Source organism: Colossoma macropomum, unplaced genomic scaffold, assembly GCF_904425465.1.
Source record: "Colossoma macropomum unplaced genomic scaffold, Colossoma_macropomum, whole genome shotgun sequence".
Lineage (NCBI taxonomy): Eukaryota > Metazoa > Chordata > Actinopteri > Characiformes > Serrasalmidae > Colossoma > Colossoma macropomum.
The window spans coordinates 516,277-539,283 of record NW_023494810.1 but is presented as its reverse complement, the minus strand read 5'-3'; the positions used below and the strand labels follow the sequence as shown (position 1 = coordinate 539,283).

The 23,007-nt window shown below is 38.8% G+C and overlaps 1 protein-coding gene across 1 annotated transcript; it reads right to left on the bottom strand.

The window, feature by feature from the left end:
• Nucleotides 1-13,271: 13,271 nt before the first annotated feature.
• Nucleotides 13,272-22,764, bottom strand: nmur3 (neuromedin U receptor 3). Its single transcript, XM_036559777.1, has 2 exons — nucleotides 21,903-22,764; nucleotides 13,272-13,666 (listed from the first exon to the last, which is right to left on the bottom strand). Exons 1-2 carry the CDS (start codon nucleotides 22,762-22,764, stop codon nucleotides 13,272-13,274), a joined length of 1,257 nt encoding a protein of 418 aa, XP_036415670.1.
• Between the last annotated feature and the right edge of the window lie 243 nt (nucleotides 22,765-23,007).

Sequence of the window (23,007 nt, the reverse complement as noted above, 5' to 3'; positions counted from 1 at the left end):
CAATAAGATCCATCTCAACACCCACCCCGTTTTCTTCAGCCCTCCAATCACTGCTTACCAACCCCCGCTTTTCGGCTCTTTTCAGGTCAGATCTTTAGCAACACGTGTGTGTATTTCAGTAATGAAACATGCCCTCCGAGTTTTCTCCCCAAAGCCAACCATAAACTTTAAAAATGTCAGCTTTGGAACCTGTGAGTTAAACCTGAGTGGTTTTCAGAGACGCCTGTGTTCTCCTGTGTTTGTTAAAAGGTCATTTCATTTTCAGTCCATTCGTAGTTGGTAATATGAGCTAGTTTGACTGAATAATAAACAGTGTGACTCACCGAGAGAGTCTTAAAAGCCAATGCTGAGTGGATCATTTGGCTGAGACCAACTTTAGTAAGTTACGGTTTTAACCATGTTATCAATGCAGTAAGTGAACTTTATGAAATAGATAAAGTAAACAAACCCAGTTCAGGACCAGCAGAGAAACTGATGGGGCTTCAGTGTAGCTCAGAGCGCAGCAGCAGATCAAAATATTTCCTGTCATTTTATTTACGTGTGTTTATAAACTGAATGTGCGGCTATTGAATTATTAGAAATTCTCTTGTATTTTGGGATGCAACACAGAAAAAGCTGCATACCGGAATTTTTGGCCAGAGCAACGTCATCCAGCTGTTACTGGCATCCTGAAGAAATCTGGGCCACATACTACATTCTGCTTACTACTTTTGGTTGCAATCAGTAATGTAAACATAGCCTTTGTGTTTCGACTTTTTAAATATTTTTATTTAAATCAAAATTAAACTCATCCATCCATCATCTAAACCGCTTATCCTTCTGGGTCGTGGTGGGGTGCTGGAGCCTATCCCAGCTGTCATTGGGCGGAAGGCAGGATACACCCTGGCCAGGTCGCCAGTCCATCGCAGGGCAGACAGACATACACATTCACACCTAGGGGCAATTTAGCATATCCAATTAGCTTAACTGCATGTTTTTGGACTGTGGGAGGAAACCGGAGTACCCGGAGGAAACCCACGCAGACACGGGGAGAACAGGCAAACTCCACACAGAAATGACCCTGGTCACCCAGTCGGGAATCGAACCCAGGCCATTCTTACTGTGAGGCAACAGCGCTACCCACTGCGCCACCGTGCTGCCCAAAATTAAACTCATAATAAAAATAAATCTTTCAACTTAACACTAAAAGACATCAAAAAGATCAATAAAAAAACTTAAATTAAGTATTATTTTCACAAGCTAAAATAAAATAATTAGGGTTTGAGACAGACACATCCCACTAGAAAGTACCCTATAAATAATGATTTTGTATATATTTAGCTTATTACTATTTCAATGCCAGGGCAGCACGGTGGCGCAGTGGGTAGTGCTGTTGCCTCACAGCAACAGTGTCCTGGGTTCGATTCCCAGCTGGGTGACCAGGGTCATTTCTGTGTGGAGTTTGCCTGTTCTCCCCGTGTCTGCGTGGGTTTCCTGTCTGTCTGCCCTGCGATGGACTGGCGATCTGTCCAGGGTGTATCCTGCCTTCCGCCCAATGACGCGACCCAGAAGGATAAGCAGTTTAGATGATGTATGTATTTCAATGCCTTGTGTTTAAATAGATCATAACATAATCCTTGTAAATATCTGAATACTTAATTGTTTTTTAAATAGTAATATTTACCATGTGACTGCAGTTTAAACTATTTCATATTTGTAACTACAAAACATGTGCACTCTTGTGTTTTCACAAACATATGTGCATTCATCCTACTGGTGTGGGTTTCCTCCCTTTCAATGATGCACACAAAAGTGACTTGAGCACTGATAGCGCCCCCTTGGAGAATCTGCTAGACATAGCTTTACAGTGACCTGCGTATGACCTGTTTATCATTTAAAACTGCAAACTAATTACTAAGCTGCTTTATCGAGTGTAATTTAAATGTTTTTATAATTAAGTAACTGACAAATCACGTAAACCTTGACAGCCGTAAACTGTATATAAGACTCGTCATCAAACATGCTTTAATGTATTTATTATATACTGTACATGTGTGAGTGAAAACTGAGTTTGTATATCTGCCACTGGTTTGTATCATAAACGTACAGTTGAATGCTGTGACTGTAAAATTAGTGATTGTCCTTATTATGAAATCATACTGTTTCAATATTCAGTTCACTTTTGAACTTTGCTCAAAAAATAAACTGTAAATATTTTTCATACACTCCGAATGTGGTCCAGGTGTTTTGAGTTTGTGTATCACTCCTTTAGGTAAAATGCATGGTGGGATTATTTTACATATATACAATCATTTGCAAAGATTTGGGCACTGTGATGTCAGTGGACACATCACCAAAACTGTTTAACCTCTTAAACTCCTTGAGACCACCGGTGGTTCTAAAACGCACTTCATCATATTCTTTATAACGTTCATATTTCATAAGCTACGTTCTAAAGGTGGGGGTCGTATGAGAGCTGGAACTGTCTTCTTTCCAGTCAAATAGATGGGTGATGTAATTTTAAACCCTTATAATAAAAGAAGCTGAACTCAGTTTTTTTTCTACTGAAAGTCGACCCATTTTTCACAAATCTGGGCTATAAACTATAAACAGATGGCGTCTCTTCAGTGATCTGCTCTGTAAACATTATTTTTATAAAATAATACAAAGAGCGTCTAAGATTTTTGGCTTTCAGCAGTAAATTGTAAGCATATAGCAATATGTGTATCATAAAACACATGTTCTGTTAATTTGAGGGGAACGTTTACAAAAAATAAATAAACAAATAAAATAAAAATGTACATTTATTTCATGCAGTTACTGAATAATTTGCCTTATGATTTGGTCATGGAAATTCAGATGGACAAACCAAAATATACCCTGGTCAACAAGAGGTTTAGACATTACACCTTATGAGAGAGAGATGATGCAAAAGATTAATAACTGTGTACACACTTACCTTGGTTTGGTGGAAATGGTGGCACAAGGGCTACTGACTTCTTATAGGAGCTGGATGACTCACAGCTGTCCTGGTGAGGGGGAACAGAGCCGGAGTAAACCTGTAGATAGAAAAGAAAGAGTCAATTAACCCGTTGAAGAAAAAAAGAAAGAGTTAATTAACCCGTTAAAGAAAAAAAGAAAGAGTTAATTAACCCGTAAGAGAAAAAAAGAAAGAGTTAATTAACCCTGCGGACAAAACCATAGGTGACTTCTAGACGTCATCGAGCTGTGATGTCAGCATCAGTGAGTAATTCGGCTCAGAAATCATAATATTATTGCTCTGCTTTTTGGCCCTCATCCACCCCCCTATCCATTTCTGAAAAGGTATTTGAGGTGCTTGTTTTCAAGATCTCTACAGGCAAAAAATTAAACAATTTTGCAGGTGCTAGCTAAATTTATCATCAAAAATGACCTAAATTTATAAGGATATCAAATTTCTGTTGGCATTTACATGTCAAAAAATGGCATATCTGAGTAGCTCAGGGTCTCAAAATAACAGCATATGGCTTGTGTGACTGTTATATGTAAATACTTTATAACTGTAATTGTAATTGACCCAAAATACCCCAGAAAATCCCCAAAATTACAGGGTTTTAAGAGTTAAAGCAAAAGCTAATTGTGAATGTGAATGTGCTCACCGGTATTGAAGTGAGAGCTGGCCATGTTAATATTGTTGACTTTGCATATGCGCAGGTTATTGGTTGGTGGTAAGCCAGTGGTTTACACAGTGGTGAGGCAGTCACGCGCAGTTGCAGTCAGTGATGTATTTACAACTTCCAGAAAGCCAAGAGTGACGTTTTTCTAACAAAATTGGTCCCAGAAACATGAAATCAAAACTTGATTGGTGTAACAACGGAGGTGAGGAGGCGGGACGCCAGCCCAGAAACAGCACAATAAAACCATAATGACACAAAACCAAACAAGATCAAAGAAAACAAGTGACAGAGGAACACGCACAGTGCAAGACAAAGAGACCGAACAGACACAGGGGTATAAATACGCTGAGGGGAAACAAGAAACACCTGAGACTAATGAGGGGGTGGAGCTACAGGCAGGTGCAGCAGATAACAAGGGGGCAGGACCAGGGAGGAGACACAGAACAACACAAAGGCACATGGCTACCACAGAGGGGGAGAAACACCCTCTGGAACAGAGAGGAAACTGTGACAATTTGTTGGTTTGTCAGTTTCTAATTATGTTGGTTATTCTAACATTAGGACTTCAGTTCAGCTCCTGACAATGGAAAATGGTAATATTAAAATATTTTAACGTTTGGTAGATGTGAATATTTTAAAAGTTGGGGTCAAAAAAAGACAAAAAAAAACACCAATTGTTTTTATTACTACAGAGCCCCTAAGGGGCCGTGTAATGACATTGCGTTCCCTCGCAAAATATATGTTCGTCAGACTGCAAGCAAATGTAGGACCAGAGGTGCCCGATGACACTGCCTACATTAGAGCATAGCTAACGTTAAAGGCTGTTTTCCCAGCTTCACCAGTCTGTGCTGAGTTTAATTGAGTCATATTGGTTCTCTGCAGTCTCTGAAAATATGGCTTTTACTGAACGAGGAAACTCGATCACTCAGACTTGCTTATGTGGTTCCTGACATAATTTTAGCTATACAAATGAACAAACAACAAACATCTAGGCTTATCAATTATGTTTTGCTTACTAATTGTGTAAATATGATCTTCTGCAGAACTATTCCCTCAATGTTTGAGTATAATAAGCTGATTCTGCTCCTCATTCAGGCCTCTGTCTGAAAACTGGAAGCTGTGATGGACATATTTCCTCAATCATACCTGAAAAGACATGCAAAATCACAGGCACATATCAGACAAGCTGCAGAGAGAAACTGTATCTAATAAAACAGATCAATGATCTTTTGCTGCTGTGATTAGATGCACAATAAACTCTGAATTCAAATCAGAACAGATTTGTGTTGTCAGTGCATGCAGTGTGTGGCTGTTGTGTTGGGCTGGCTGACACTTTTTTTAGCTCAGCGTCGCGTCTCAGCCTAGCAGGGCCTTCAGTCACAGCTGAACGGAGGTGAAAAGGTGGGAAATTGAAAAGCGATTGGCTGTGAGAATTCGGGATGTGTGTTAAAAGGGCACAAACTCAAAACAAAAGGACAAGAAAACTGAAAGAAAGAGGTTTTCAGTTCAAAGGTTTGATTCAGTTGGAAACTGTTTGAATAGGAGCATAAATCTCTGACCTCAATGCACCAACCAGCCACTTCATTAGTCCATTTTATCAGCTCCACTTACTATATAGGAGCACTTTGTAGTTCTAGTTACAGACTGTAGTCCATCTGTTTCTCTGATACTTTGTTAGCCCCCTTTTACCCTGTTCTTCAGTGGTCAGGACCCCCATGGACCCTCACAGTGCAGGTACTATTTGGGTGGTGGATCATTCTCAGCACTGCAGTAACACTGACGTGGTGGTGGTGTGTTAGTGTGTGTTGTGCTGGTACGAGCGGATCAGACACAGCAGTGCTGCTGGAGTTTTTAAACACTGAGTCCACTCACTGTCCACTCTATTAGACACTCCTACCTTGTCGGTCCACCTTGTAGATGTAGAGATGTTAGCTCATCTGCTGCTGCACAGTTTGTGCTGGTCAGTCCTTCATCAGTGGTCATACACTGTAAAAGATCTCATCAGATCTACTTTAAAAAATGACTTCATGTAGTAAGAAGTAACTGAACCAGTTTTATTCAACTCAAAAATGACACTGATTGAAAGGATCATTCATTCAATGTTTTTATTTAGGCTGAATAAAACTGATTAATTTACTTGTTACCACATGAAGTCGTTTTTTTAGGTTGATCTGATGAGACATTGTTTACAGTGCAGGACACCGTCTATATGACACTGTTGGCTGGATGTCAAAACACAAATTATGTTACATACATGCTGTAAAACAAGCTCACAGTCCTGTGTTCTGAAATGACACTGTATGACAGTAAGTCTACTATTAACCTTCAACACTGTTACACACCAGTTCCAGCAGCTCAAACTGTGGGCCACCACTGCCAAAGCAGCTCTACCACCACGTCTGACGAAGCTTGCCATTCCGTGTAGGTTATTTTGATAAAGTTGCCAGACCTCTGAAGGCAGTATTTATTTAAACGCTGCATTAGGCGAGTCGTTACTCAGCAACTGATTGATTATTGTAAACAAAATGTGCTTTTATCACAAATAAAAACAGCACGGGTGGAATCCTTCTCAACCAATCAGGCTCTGTCCATCATAAATTATGGTAATAGATTCTAACAGTTCAAAATTGAACTTGTATCTATCTGTCTGTCTATCTGTCTATCTATCTATCTATCTATCTATCTATCTATCTACGTATCTATGTATCTGTCTGTCTATCTATCTATCTGTCTATCTATCTATCTATCTATCTATCTATCTATCTATCTACGTATCTACATATCTATGTATCTGTCTGTCTATCTATCTATCTGTCTGTCTATATATCCATCTATCTATCTGTCTGTCTGTCTATCAATCTATCTATCTATCTATCTATCTATCTATCTATCTATCTATCTATCTATCTATCTATCTGTCTGTCTATCTATCTGTCTATATATCCATCTATCTATCTGTCTGTCTGTCTATCTATCTTTCTATCTATCTATCTATCTATGTATCTATCCATCTGTCTGTCTATCTATCTGTCTATCTATCTATCTACCTACGTATCTACATATCTATGTATCTATCTATCTATCTATCTATCTATCTATCTATCTATCTATCTATCCATCTCTCCATCTACCCACGTATCTACATATCTATGTATCTGTCTATCTATCTGTTAGTCTATGTCTGTCTATCTATCTACGTATCTATCTATCTGTCTATCTATCTATCTATCCATCTATCTTTCTATCTACCTACGTATCTACATATCTATGTATCTGTCTATCTATCTATCTGTCTATCTATCTATCTATCTATCTATCTATCTATCTATCTATCTGTCTGTCTGTCTGTCTATCCATCTACCCACGTATCTACGTATCTATCTATCTGTCTATCTATGTCTGTCTGTCTATCTATCTACGTATCTATCTATCTATCCATCTACATATCTATGTAGCTGTCTATCTGTCTGTCTATCTATGTATCTATCTGTCTATATATGTCTGTCTGTCTGTCTGTCTGTCTGTCTATGTGTGTGCATGTTTGAGAGTCTCTCTCAGTAACTCTTATACTCACAGCTCCTTCAGCTTTAGTTAATCACACTTTAGCATGACATTTCAAACAAAGTATGAAATTCCCAGTTTCAGCGGTGAAACCAGTGTGATGTGACCCTTGAGAATTTCTCCAAGAGCTCATGAATGAAACTGTAAAACTCAGGTAGAGATAAGAGCAGTCTGAGGAGTTTGATAGGACCATTATCTTCTCTTTATCTTCTCCATTTGGCTCTTTTTTTCTATACATCTTTATTAATTACCGACAGCTGTTAACACTCCATTCAGCTTTCATGGAGAAGAATAAAAGCCACAGGTCTCCTCTCTCTCTCCCACTGCTGTCCCTTTCATGTTCTTCGAATGGGAAACAAAATTAGGACTATCTTTTGCTACCAAGGTAACTAATGTCCATCAGAGACACCATCAAAGAAAGCAATTCAGTCTCTTCTGCAGTGCACTCAGGTTTTTTATCAGAACTGGTGAAATGAGCACATCCTTTATTACAAGTATTATCTTACAGTGTAGCAGAAAAATATGTCCATGTAAATTAGGGGTTGTCAACAAGTCTTTGTATCAAACCCACTCTGTTCACAACATTATTACCATATCAATGAGAACACTCTGCCGAACTGAGCGATGAAAACACAGTAAGAATGAAAAGGTCACAGTAAATACTGCAATAAAAACGGGAATAATGGCACTCGACACTTCCGCTGGATGTAAAAGGCAAAGACAGTTGTGCTTTCATGCAATTAATGAAATAATCCAAAGGTAATTCCCTTATGAAGTCCTTTTCCCTCAGATCGTTTTAAGTGACTTCATTAGGCACCAATGTCTCCATTTACAATAATCATACAGCAACTAATAAAACAATAGTGCTTGTTATACAATCTCTGGCCACTTTATTAGAGGCTCCTCCCTTGTAGCTCCACCTCGCTGGTGTACAGTTAGAGACTGTAGCCCATTGGTTGATGCATCATTCTCTATCCCTTCATCAGTGGTCACTTTCTGACCACAAAACCACTCTTGGCTGGATATTTTGGGGTAATGGACCACTCTCAAATGGCGGCGACGCTGACATCCCACACACACTACCATGCCACCGTCATGCCAGCGTCACTGCTGGGCTGAGAATGATCCACGACCCAAACACTATCTGGTCAACAGGGGTTCTGTGGACAAAAACTGACCAGTGATAATTGGGGGTAGAGGGTGACTGGCAAATTGTGCATCAACAGGTGGACGAAAGTCTATATAGTCTATATAGTATAGTTTATAAAGTGGCCAGTAAGTGGAAACACAAGATAAGGGTTTCTAATAGGGATGTCCCGATTCGATCTGGAAAAAGATCTAAAAAAAGCCCAATCCACCTCTGATCCCTTGGTTTTTTCTGCCCTGTCATAGGGTCAACATAAACAGACATTGTCCAGGACCTGTGGCGGTGAGGTGCGTTTTCAGATGTTAACAAGCTGTGCAAACGTCTGTTCTGTTCTACTTTTAAGTAAAAGATAAAAACTTGTAATATCTGCAGTATTTAGTTTTGATTTTTGTCAATGTACAAAATACACTCCTGCCACGTTTTTCACTCGCAAGTCACACCTGAATGAAAACAAAAATGTTTCATAAACATTCTGCTTTCCCGTTCGAGTCATACGAGGGGTAGAAAATTAAACGATGAAAATAGGATGGATAAAAATGCATGCGAGTTAAAAACAGGATCAATAATGTGCTTTTAAACTGAATTTATGATTGAATAACTGTTAATTTAATCAAACCAACTGCTATTTAATTAAAACAGAGCTGACTTTACTAAGTACAAACCATGTTTTATTATCCAACCCTAAGCGTGTTTGTATGAGGGTGAACATTTTTAAAGAAAGTTGATGAAAAATAAAGTTTTTATCTGCTGAGTATGTTTTGATGTCTTGCAGCATCATTTTTAGCGCTTCTCATTTATTGTTTAACATGAGGAGTTTTTGTTTCCCTCTCACCTCAACATGGTCAGAAATCCTGTCTGTCACCTATCAACGAGTTCCACTGCTGCTGTCTGCACATGCTTAGTGGTGCTTACCTTTAACTTTTAATGGGTTATTTCTGCCGTATGTAGTTAAAATGGTTTACTAGGGTACAAAATCAATGTGCTACACGTGGGGTTCTCATCACAACTCTGACAGAACGCGGGCTGAACTTTCTGACTGACATGTAGACGTGAGGCGGAAGTATCACAAATTGTGGTAAAATATATGAAAAATTAAAATGAAATTAAAAAAAAAACTAATGTTAACAATGAATCCAAGAGCCAGGTGACAAAAATGGACCGTTTTCAATGATAAATGCTACAAGATGCCCAAACATGCTCAACACATAAATCATTTTGATCAAATCATTTGAAAAAACACCACTGTAGTTTTACGTTTTCATGCATGTTCATCATCTTTTTGTCTTTTATCTTTTTATTGAAGAATATCTGTTGTTTCCACCTTCATACAAAACCATCTCGGTGATGGATGATAAAGATGGTTCATGTTTTATCAGTTAAACATTGTTTTAATTAAAAACAAAACAGTTGATGTCATCAAATCAAATAACTTTTCACTGACCATATCATTGCATATCATCAATGCAGTATGACACTGTTGTATATCGTCGCTGTCCAAAGAAAAACATGTATCTCCAAAACAGTAACTTTACAGGAGAAGGAAAAGACGCTCTTCAGTTTTGATGTAAGTCAATGGGAAGAGATTTTCTTTCTAATCAATTTTGCTCTATTTTTATTGGTCTATTTATCACAACATTTTCACACAACATAAAAAATGGCTGCCGTGCTAAAATGATGTAGAAAAGTGAAAATGGCAAAAATTGGCATATATGTTTTTCATTGGACAGCGACAATATTCATGACACCATGCTACGGTCCGACCAATATATTGGTTGGCTGATAATATCGGTCGATACAGACAATCTGCAGTCTTACCTGTAACTGTAAAAATGTTGCTGATAATTTATCAATAATTAGCAACTTTGGGTTGTGCTGTCATTGATTAAACAGCTCTGCCTACAGCGCTACAATATTTATATGATTGAATTCTGTGAGTTTCCACTCTTTATTTGAGTTCAAGAAAAATGACCATTAAGAACTGTCAGTCATATTTCACAATTCAGAGTTGATAAATGAGCTTATCAGTCAGTAACGAAATGTTTAAGCAATACTAAAGACATATAAATCAATATTTAAATCAGAAATATGAAATTATTTTGGTGAATGTTATCACCTATTAGAGTTTTCAGTGCCATGAAAACTGGATCATGTCAGTCACAAAATTTTTGTATCAAGTTCTGACCACGCACATCAAAGATTAAGAGATTTTTCTGGTAGCCAAAACATCCAACAGGTCGGTCGAATTAGATCATAAGTCAAAATTAGACACATTATAAAACGTTCTTTACAAAAACAAAGTCCAGAGTTCCATATTATGTGTATGAAATGTGTTTTTTGTAGACTTATATTTTGTATTATTTATAAAAAATTCCAAGATTGGATCAGTATCAGCCCAGACTCAGCAATTAAGCACGTAGATCGGACATCCCTTTTTTCTAATAAAGTGGTCAATGGGCACATACACTTAACAACAATCATCACAGGCATAGGACTGGACACAGCCAGGCTGAATGCGAATGACCCTAAATGCCCATCAGCTGTGAGCACGCTGGGAGGCACTTTATTAAATGGGTTCCCTTTTATTTACAGGCACTAAAAAAGAGGGTTTTTTTTCTGAAAGAAGGAATTTTTTCTCTCTGTGCTGGATAAGAGGGACAAGTGCTCTCAAAAACCATGTGTGAACACTTTTTTTTGTGTTAACACTTTTTTTTTGTAACACATTTTGTATCAGGAAACAAGAATCACAGCATAGATCTGGCACAGACTGTGTAATCTGAACCCACTGTAGTGTTAAGAACTGGATCTGAATTGAATCTACAGGCTTGTTGTAAATAAGACACAAAAAGTAACACAAACATATTATAACTATATAAAAAAGGAATACGGCAGTGTTTTTCAACCTAATCTCGATCTACTGCCTCTGCAGCACATCACTGATTACACAGAGAGTAGCTTTGATACATTTCCCTAAACTTACAGGAGCGAGAAAATCTGCTGACTGTAATGACACTTCTGATAAAAGCCAATGAGCAGATGCTGAATTCTGTGAATACACATTTAAAACACGTGGCTGTATAATGGAAATTCTAAACTAAAACCATTACACTCAGTATAACAACACAGTTTAAAATGCATGAGAGGATCTCTTACCAAAGCTGGTCTAATGAAATTTAATCCACCACTGGACAAACAGAGTAAGGGTTTTCATCAGACGACACCTTTTTAAATGTGAGGTGTGCCGCATCTTGTGCTAAAAGAAAAGTGGGTGATTAATGCCTTTGATTGAGAAGTAGGTAAACACAAGGCAGCAGTCTGGGAGAACACAAAAGACTGAGACAAGCGCTAAACTTCAAAGCTGAGATATGGACCAGTCTACTGAACTGTATTCCCACAGGAACACTATTAAAAACCCTGATGTATTCAGACCTTAGATATTTAAAGGACTATGCTAAAATCTATTTAAACTCGAGTCGATTCCACGCAATGAACTCCATTCCAAAACCCACAGCATGGAGAAGGACATACTGCTTACATAAAGAATACAATATTATTTATTTTTGACCATAGCAAGAAATTTGAATAGCAAACACTACTTAATTAACTTGACTAATTAAGGCAGGCCTGGCTGCACCTGATTCTCCTCTGTCTCCTTCAGTCGGGTAGATGTTTTGGCACTGGCACCGTTATTTGCTGGTAAGACAATTTTTTTTGTTACAGCTTTTTTATTTTACTTTGTTTTTTCACTTCGTCTGAAGTAGAATACGACTGAACAGTCGATGTATGTGCTGGGGAAGAGTGTATTTTTATACAAACTGTCTAGACCAGCTGTGCCCAGCCCTTGTCCTGGAGATCTACCTCCCTGCAGAGTATAGCTCCAACCGTAATCTATCACACCTGACCCAGGTTATCAAGGCCTTCAGGGGAATGTGGCTATATGAGCCAGGTGTGTTGGATCTGAAGTCTCCAGGGTGGTAGATCTCCAGGACCAGTATTGACCAGCCCTGGTCTAGACAGTAACAGCAGAATGTCTCACTCTCTTGAAATTCACTGTGTGGAATCAAAGCCAAAGCTTTGGAATGGACTCAAAATCCTCAAATGCCTGGAATTAAATAAGTAACGCTTTTTGGGATCGACTCCCAGACACAGATGGCAGTTTTAAACGTGGCACTACTGCTGCGTTGTGTCAAAAGCTCATGATGTGCATCATACATCATGAACATTTTTTATAGTATCATGATTTTATATATTGTGATAACACCCAATCCCTAACTCCAGCCTCACCTCTACTCCACCCATCGTGGGGCAGTCGTGGGCTGGAGGTTAGGGAACCAGCCTTGTGACCGGAAGGTCGCTGGTTTGATTCCCTGAGCCGACAGTACGTGACTGAAGTGCCCTTGAGCAAGACACCTAACCCGCAACTGCTCCCCGGGTGCTGTGGATAGGGCTGCCCACCACTCCGGGCAAGTGTGCTCACTGCCCCCTAGTGTGTGTGTGTGTTCACTAGTGTGTATGTGGTGTTTCACTGCACGGATGGGTTAAATGCGGAGGAGTAATTTCCCTGTTGTGGGATAATAAGGGTCACTTCATCATTGAAAGAACAGCGTAAACATACTAACAGCTTAATTCACAAGTATATTTGACTGAAGAATTCAGTAAAGTGTTTTACAAAATTTGAAAATCCTACAACCGCCCAGTGGTTTCTATTGTAAGTGTATTTTGACTCAACATGTTTTCTTTTCTTTTCTAAGTGCAGGGAAACTTGTTTAAATCAGTCCCTGTGAAAAATCAAAGGCGCGCTTTGTGGCAGATAAACGCTGCAGTATTCCTTTAACTGCACAAGTTAAACGGATATGTTTAAAAATAGCACATTACGTGTTGCTTTTGGCACATCTGATTTGAGAGCGTCACAACACCATGCACTGTGTGAGTCACATAAAAGTGGTCTCGAGCTCCTGCTCCCATTTTCTGCTGAAGATAACAGATGGATGGGGGCCTGCCGCAGCGGCCTGTATGTTGGATGTGATAGCCGCAGGTCCTTTAGGGAAGGAGGCCCGTTTGCAGGACGGCGGAGAGCTGTTCCTTGAAGTGTTTCCATCCACCCGACTGCACATCAGCTCAAAGAAGCGCTCGCGGAAGCGGCTGGACAGTAAGTTGTAGATAATGGGGTTGACCGCGGAGCTCAGGTAGAACAGCACGCCAGACAGGAGGTGGACGTACTCAAATACATTGTGCATGTGGTCGGTCCACTGCGTGATGAAGCTCCACAAGAGCCGGTCAATGTGGAACGGCGCCCAGCAGATAGCAAAGACCAGAACCACTACAGCTGCAAGAAACAATGGAGGAGAAGAAAAAGAGGATTGTTTATATTACATTTATGTTTTTGGCATTGAGCTAACAAGCTAAAGCACCAGAAACAGGAGTCAGTGGTCAAGTGAAAATAAGTGAACACAGATAATAAACAACAAATTTTAGTGCACAATTCCTTTTTTTTTTTTTGGCATAAAGAATTTTTGAGAATAGTCCACCAACCAAAAATACCCAGCCAACAGCGTCCTGTGGGCAGCGTCCTGTGACCACTGATGAAGGACTAGAGGATGACCAACACAAACTGTGCAGCAGCAGATGAGCTATCGTCTCTGACTTTACATCTACAAGGTGGACCGACAAGGTAGGAGTGTCTAATTGAGTGGACAGTGAGTGGACACAGTGTTTAAAAACTCCAGCAGCACTGCTGTGTCTGATCTACTTGTACCAGCACAACACACACTAACACACCACCACCACGTCAGTGTTACTGCAGTGCTGAGAATGACCCACCACCCAAATAATAAGGTATACACTTGGGAATTCATTCATCCCTCACTGATGGAAATCCAGAACACTACCCCATTAAAGCAGCCCTAAATCACGATGCTCCCACCACCATGCTTCACTGTTCAGATAATGTTTTCATGATGGTATGCAGTGCCCTTTTTAAGCCATATGTGGTGCTATTTTCTTCCTAAATCAATCAACCTTAGTTTAATCCGTCTATAAAACATTTCTCCAGAGCGTTTTGGAGTGTCCAAGGTGCCCTAAGGCAAACTTCAGGCGTGCCACAGTAGCGCGGCTTCCTCCGTGGTGTCCTGCCATGAACATCATGCCTGGTCAATGTTTTTTCATATGGAAGACTCATGAACAAAAATGCTGACCACATTCAATGATTATTTCAGGCCTTTAGCTGTTTTTACTTCACTGGGCATTCTGCATTGTGCTTTTGGACTGATCTTAGCTGGGCAGCCACTTCTAGAGAGATTAGACAGAGTACCTCATCTTCACTTCTAGACGGTTTGTCTAACTGTCGGCTGATGCACACCTGACCTCTTTGAGATAACCACAAAACCCTTTTCAGATGGTTCAGATGGTGAGACATGGTTCACATCAGCAGATGCTTCTTGTGAACAGCAAACTCAAACGTGGTTTTTATAAGTCGAGGTAGCTCTGACCCACACTGCCGGCCTCGTTTCATTGACTGGACCGCTACCTCCTGACTCCAATTAGCTTCTGTTGAACTCATTAGCTTATAGCCCAGGGGTTCACATACTTTTCCAATCTACAATATGAATATTTAAAAGATGTATTCAATATGGAAAAGAACACTATGTTATTTTTTTGTGTTATTAGTTCAACAGAGTGTTTATTCTTTATTGTTACTTAGATCAGGCCATATTTGAAGATGACGTTATACATAAATGAAGGTGATTCCAAAGGGTTCACATACTTTTTCTTGTCACTGTAATCCTGAGTTTGCACCAGCCACACATTTGATTATAGGGTTTCATTAAGAAGCATTCGCTTTATAGGGGTGTTTTCACCACTGCACATTCAGAAACATGAGTCAACAGAACTTATAGTATCTGAATATCCTGAACTACCTGTATTATATATTTACATTATAATAACCACCATTCGCAAATGAGCTGAATCAGGTGTGTTTAATGAAGCAGTGTGCTAAAGTCCGCACTGTTTTGGCTTGCGAGGACTGGAGCCTGACACATGCTCTAAAGCATTACATTACATAGTTATAACAGAGATGTTTTACTCTGTTGCACAACATGGGGAAAGATGAGATGAGGACAGGGAGGAAGGGAGAGAACGTGATGACTAACACACTGCCCTACAAAGAGCAGTAACTGTACCAGGTAAGCAGCCTAAGTGTTCTGTTGTCCAGCAAAAACTTTTGTAGGTATATAAATTATACTGCAAACATATCATCGCTGTTCAAAGAAAACCATGTATCTCCATTTTTCTCAATTTTTCTTTTTCTCCACTTCATTTCAACACACCTGCTGTCCGTTGTGTGGAATTGTCATGATGATTGGACCAATAGAAATGCTTTAAAGTCACTTTGAATAAAACCTCTTTACATTAACTTACATTGAAAGTTAAGAGTGTTTTGCCTTCTCCTGTAAAGTCACTATTTTGGAGATACCTTTTTTCTTTGCACAGCGACGATATGTTAGTCAACATTAGTATCGCTTATGTATAACATCCCTATGCAGGTTATGGAGTTAATACTGTTTGTTATTGTTTACAGGCTATGATTGGTCTAAATCGGTCTCTTTAATGAGACACGCAGTCTTTTAGTGTTCTAGAAGTACAGGCGACACCCACGACACACTCAGAGAAGTGTGGCCTGATATCATTTATCACAAAAACAATATCAAAAGTCATACAGCCCACCTATAAATGAGCAAAGGTTGGCATGTTTCAATGTCTTCTTGCTCTAATACTGTGAAGTCTAAGTCTAAAGAGGAGCATCTCTAACACTGCTCTTCTGAGCTGCCTTACACTCAGACCTTCAGCAGTGCGACTGAGCGAATGCTGTGAAACGTTTCTCACGACACCTAGTTCTACATGGGGAGGCAGGGTCATGTAATTTTTACCAGATTTTTTGGTGATTTGAGTCTCATCTGAATGTGCCATAGCCAATTTTATGAGGTGTTTTCCCGTGTCAGAAAAGATTCTGGCTCCTTTCACCTTCTATGAAATGAGCAGTGGAGTGTTATATTAATCCCATGTCAGTACAAATGGCATCATATTCTGTGGAAAAGGAGTTTCTTAAGTAAGAAGGCACTCGAAGAAGTGTTCACTTGTGATCTCTGTGGCTCAAATCAAGCAGATATGTACTGTCCTAGCTTAAATGTACAACCCTGAACATAAAACAACGTTTAATTTTACGCAGTGATGATTGTTGGCTGTGAATTCTCAAGCTAATGACACTGCAAATGACAAAGTGCACTTACTTAAGACAGCAAGATAGATGGTTAGGGCAATTCAATTCATTTCAATTCAATTCAATGCTACTGTCATTATGCATATACACTGCTGTATGGAGAAAACCTCCTATCGCCAAAATGGTAACTTTACAGGAGAAGGAAAAAACATACGTTACTTTTAATGTAAGTCAATGGAACCAGAGTTTTTACTGTAAGTAATTTTGGGCCGTTTCTTTTGGTCCATTCACCCTGAAATTTATACAATGTAAAGAACGCCAGACATTTTCGACCTATGTCGAAAACTGAAAAACGAGAAAAATGGAGATACAAATGATAATGAAACACACTCAGGCTATATCTGGTGCATAAACATTAAGACAGGAACATAAGTACACATGGACTAAATGGATGACAGACAATATGTATATACAAGATAAGTACAAAAAACAATAAATAGATAATACAATAAAAACATTAGACAATAAATACAGAATAAACTGGTAAACTGGTGCACAGACAGTGTGTGTAAGTATGTGCAAAATATGTGTGGCAATTTTCAGATGTAGTGTTCAGTAAAGATGGTGTGCATGTTAGTTTAAGTGTTCAGGCCGAGTATATATGAAGTCTGTCAGCAGTTCAGAACAACATTAAAGTACAGAGTGTATATAGTATTTGTAATAATGATCTGGTGCGGTTGTAACCAGTTTAACGGCTCGAGGGTAGAAACTGTTCTTGAACCTGGTGGTTCTGGTTTGAAACGGAATAACAGCTAAATTAAATGTTTTAACATGCTTTCTGCTGTTCAGTGTGTAAACAGAGTAGCCCCTTTAACGGTTTTCATTTAACCCATGCAGATTAGTTATTAACATTATATACATCCTGTGGTAAACTGGTTTTACCTCACCTCTCTGTGGAAAACTAGTCCTGTCAGAATAGTGCTTTAGCCTAATATGAGGACTCTTACATTTAATAGACACAGTCATACACGAAAGTGTGAGTAGTCGAAGTCAAATGTCATGTTTTATTGAAAACGTTACACATCCTCTACAGAGAACACACTTAAATATTGCAATTTTCTGCAAATTTTAGTGCACAGTTTCTATCTGTTTGCATAGTTTACCATAAGATATAAAATGTGCCATAACTTTTGAACAGGACATGTTTTTTTACTATTCCAAATTTAGCAAATAAACAGTAATTGAGCATTAAAATGCACAGGAATGTGTCCTCTATAGAGGATGTATGAACGTCTGTTCTCTTAGAAAGCAAACAAAACATGTCATTTGACCAGGAGTGACCAAAGCGCCTGCATACGGCTGTTTATTAAAGTTCAATCTGCATGACCCGGCTCTGAGGGAAAATCAATGTAGCACTTTGAAAGGAGCGGAAATCATCGCCATTTCATTTTGTTTGCTCCATGGTATGGCATATGATTCATAGGTCAATACGGGGGCAGTGGGAGGCCAGCATATTATAATTAAGTACATATGTCAATGAAAACACAGTAAAGTACTTTGTACAGCTTATCCTACATAGAGCAATAGTGTTTGAAGCTGTTCTAGCCTTTGTGATTTGACATACATGTTTTTTCCAATATTTTTAATCAGTGTTATATTATGAATCTATTTATTTATGATGTTTACCTTGCATGTTGCATGTAAATTGCATGTACCATTCAATAAGCAATGATACTGTTTTCATAAATAATAGCACACAGCCATTATTAAGAGGAAAATAAGACTTCAAAGGGTTTCAGAGTGATTCATTTTAGTGGGGTAGATCTACTAACATTTGTGCTGTCATGAACCGCCTTTTTAAAACACATTTAAAAAGTGACATTATTTACTACATCATGGTCTGCTAGCACCCATAATAAGATCAACGAGGTGGCCGCTGCTATTTTGTGCCTTTGCTCATTGTCTATGCATTTATATGAGTTTCACATTGAAAGCACAACATACTGGGAGAAGATGATTACAATGAACGAGCTACTCCAATTTACAGAGGATGATCCAGATGATCAGGCAAGCTATTTAGCACTTGTGAAGAGCTTGTCTTATTTTTAGCACTACCATTGTTTTCGCTCAACAAAAACATTATTTTTTTCCCTTGTTTCTGGCAGCACTATGTAAAATCTGGCTTATGTTTAACCTCTCAAAATTCTGAACTATTATAATGGATATAATGACCCATTTTCTCAATATAATGACTAATCAGTAAATACTGAGGGGTAATAACTGATTATTTTAACTTGCTACTTCAAAATCTTGAGAAAACGGATCAATATTTTGACATAAACCACTTTTTTGACTTGCTAAGTCATAATATTAAGATAACAAGTCATTATTTTCAGATAAAATATCAAATGTCCATTTAAAAAAAAGAAAAAAGAACACACTGCTGCCAGAATCAGTTTCTCCTACCTGGAGAAACTGAATGAATACAAAAAGAATGTGACCAATGGTTTGTCATGGTTTATGTGGTGATAATCATATGTTAATTACAAAGTGGCACCTGGGTTCATTTGTATAAAAGTTCTGGTAACACTGTCACCTTTGTAAGCATCTATAAACACATTCATAACATGTTTATAATGCATTCATAATGCATTATAAACATGGCTATAAATATTTATAAAAATGCATTACACGTTATAGCCATGTTTATTATGCATTATGAATTGTTAACATAATACATTATAAGTACTGTTCATAACTAAATTATAAGAGCTCATAAGTCGTATTTGTCCACTCTAAGTAAAGTGAAGCGTACTGTACTAAAGCCTCCTCCAGTGTTCAGAGTGAGGCTTCAAGTTGAAGTATTTACTGAAGGATTTACTGAAACACTAAAACATTCACAGTAAAGCACATTACAGGCTTCAAATGTCAGAGTTTAAACTAGAGCTGCCATCAGTGTTTTACTCAATGTGGGAAAGGTAATGTTCACCACCGTTAGCTTGGTATTTGTCTTTACTTTACGCTCTCCAAGCTGGGACTGACTTCTTTGGCACTGACATTATAACATGTTATTAACACTATTTATAATGCATTATGTTAACAATTCATAATGTATAATAAACATGGCTATAAAGTGTAATTCATTTTTATAAATGTTTATAACAATGTTTATGAATGCATTATAACATGTGTTTATAGATGCTTACAAATGTGACATTCATAGAAAGTGTTACCAAAGTTCTTAGTAGATAAATTTGTCTCTCCCACCAAACTGCCTCTTTTATTTCCCCCAGTGTGTTTATGTGTAAAAAAAAATCATATTTATGCCTCTGAACAAATTCTTGCATCTGCAAAAACATTTTCACAAAGAGGAAAAAAATTCTAAACTTTGTTTTACATTAACTTAAATTAAGTCATTTTGGTCAGTTTTTATGACTGCACTGTGTTGATTTTCTCCCAAAATACAAATTCAGATTGTGTAAAAATATAAAAATGCACAGCTTTGACCTGAGAGCAACAATAAAATCAATATGTATCCTCAGACTTATACTCTGTTTTCCTTGTTCTACTAAAAGCTGAACAAACAGGAACAAAAACTGGACATTATCCTTCAAAACGTAATGATGTGCATTCATTTTAATTGGATTCCTTCACATCATCACCATCGTTAGGATGTCTACATCCTCTAATATGATAATATGAAATTCCTCAGAAACTATTGGAACCATAAAAACCTGGCAGAAGGAGACAAGGCAGAAAGAGACAAGACCAACCACTGTTGGAGCAGTTTGTGAAAGACGTGAGAAATCAAACGGCTTGTCACTGACGCATCAATCGTGATTGTGAATTATGCCGCTCACTGTTAGCTAATTACTGTGATAGTAACTACTAACCGATTTTAATCAGGGGATTTAATGAGGGGAGTCTCTTTTTGGCATCTTGTCAAGCAGAGAGTCTGTTGATGCATCTGTGGACATCTTAACGAGCAAATTAAAGATTAAACTGATAGGCCAGCTCATCAGGCTGGATCACAAATGCTAACTCTAATACACCAGCATGCACTAAGACACCATTCATGTCCCCAAATAAAAAGTGCCCTTTTGATGAGCTCTAAATGCTTTAAGTGCTGCTGTGCTAAACATGAACAACTTTAAAGTGTCTTTGGAGGACAAACACCGCTTGACTGTGTTGGTAAATTTATAAAACAACTTTGTTTCTCATGTCCGAACTTTTTTTTGCCTGTTAGTTTACGTCACATGACAGCAACAGAAGGTTTGCCAAGTTCCAAATACTCTGTAAGGTGTGAGACTGTAAGGTAATTAATTGTTATGCACACCAATAAAGATGTCATTAAAAATCTATATAATAAAAGCAGAGTTGTTTGATAGCAAGATTACATGCTTTGAGACTTATAAGTTTATTGAAACTGACAAAGCCTCTCGATATTTAAGTAAGTATTATATATGTTTGGTTAGCTAACTGCTATCATCTCACAGTGTTTATACATGGGTAGGCTTTTGAAGTAAGTCATCGTCCTGTTTTGGTCGTTTTTGTCATACGCTAAGGAGAGAAACAAGGTTAGTTGTCTATCACATCCACCAGCCTCAGTGCTATACCTTGGCAAATGCTAATGGTGTTTGCATGATTGGCCAAAATCCAACCTGAGTTCACCAACACACCACCACAGTTTCTGTAGTCACTCCCAGCTGAACAAATTACCTCCATAATCCATTTTTTCACATTAATTTCTACTCCTGCCAGAAAATAAAAGCTTAAAAAAGACTGGGGTTGTTCACGTTGCCAGGGTTACTGTCATCTTGTGATCTGAAACACACAGTCCTGATCAAGCAGAGGAGAGGAAAGGATGAATGTGTAGTGAATTTCCGTTTGTGCATAATAATAATAATAATGATTATAATAATAATAATAATAATAATAATTGGAAAAAAATCATGCATGGAAATCTGAAAAATGTCATTTTGAAACACTTCAGCTAAAGTATGTGCACACCACTGCTCTAGCATAAATGCTAATTCTACCTTTAATTCTGCTAAATGTGTTAAAAATGCTCTGACATGGTTCAATTTTAGGAAAGAGATTCTTTATAATTAGAATGCATTTTTAATCCCACGTCGGTTCTTTCGCTTTCAGCCTGTGGCCTCCTGTAAACTCTAACTCGAACATTTAAATGAAGCAACTGAAAGTGAGGAAATGAGCTGGGAGTGAAACGGTGGTCATACTGTAAAACCTGACGTTCCTGAAAATGTCTAAACCTACAGTTTATATATCCTTAGTCAGTATATTAGTAAGCGTAGCTGTTGAAAACTGTGTCACTGCGACTCACCCAGCATCTTGGTGACCTGTCTCCTGCGCCCAGTCTCCACTTGGATCCTCCAGCTGGTGTTCTCGCTGCAGTTCTTGCCCAGTTTCGTGCCCTGCTGCCTCTGCTCCCTGCCCAGCCTCAGCCCAATCACCAGGTACAGCCCACTGATCACAGTCATGGGTACAAAGTAGAAAAGCACAGTGGTCACTTGGATCACCAGGTTGTAGATCCACTGGGGTTTGAGAAGGTTGCAGGTGGCCGATTCCAGCACCTTCTCGGGCAGGTAATAGTAGTGAAGGCCATGGAGGGAAGTGTTTGGAATGGCGCAAACCAAAGAGACGACCCAAACGCCTCCGATGACCCTCTGGGCATGCTTGTTGGTGATGGCGTAGCGGGTCTTGAGCGGATGGACCACGGCTATGTAGCGTTCAATGCTCAGAACCGTGACATTGAGGACCGATGCGAAGCAAACTGTCTCAAACAAGAAGATCTTGAAGTAGCAAACGCTTTCTCCAAACGGGAACGGGTAGTTCTGCCACAGATCGTAGATTTCCAGAGGCATCCCAAACAGCAGCACTAGCAAGTCAGATATGGCCAAGCTAAAGAGGTACAAGTTGGTGGGAGTCCGCATTTTCCTGTGCTTGGTGATCACAGTACATGTTAGAAGGTTCCCCATCACCCCGGTGATGAAGATAAGGATGTAGGTGAGAGTTACAGGGAGGAAGAATGGGGATCTTCTCGGCCCGAGAAGTCTGAAGAGGATATCATCCAGAGTCTGGGGCTGGCAGTACCCGCTCCCATTGCCAGTGTGGTTCAACGTGATGTTGCAAAGAGCAAAGCCAAATTCTGTTCCATTCAATTCGCAAAAGCAGTTCAAGGACATTGTGGGGCGGGAAATCCACAGGTTCCAGTCCAGAAGATTCTCAAGAGGACTGTTAAACTGCAGTTTCTGTTAAGTTTTAGACCTCATGTTTGCTATAATGGAGACCTGTGGAAAAAAGAAGCATTTCTTCTAAAATGATGTGCATGTAGAATCATTCAGAAATGACCAGAAAGTCCTATCACGACTGATTATGTCATTAATCATGTAATTTACTGGTTTTACTGAATGAGCAGAGTTTTTAAA

Bases quoted from the DNA above. Each gene is read 5' to 3' on its own strand.
- nmur3 (XM_036559777.1), bottom strand. From the start codon at position 22,764: ATGTCCTTGAACTGCTTTTGCGAATTGAATGGAACAGAATTTGGCTTT. The intron at 13,667-21,902 runs GTGAGTCGCAGT...TGTTTCTTGCAG, and splicing joins ACAGGTCACCAAGATGCTGG to CTGTAGTGGTTCTGGTCTTT.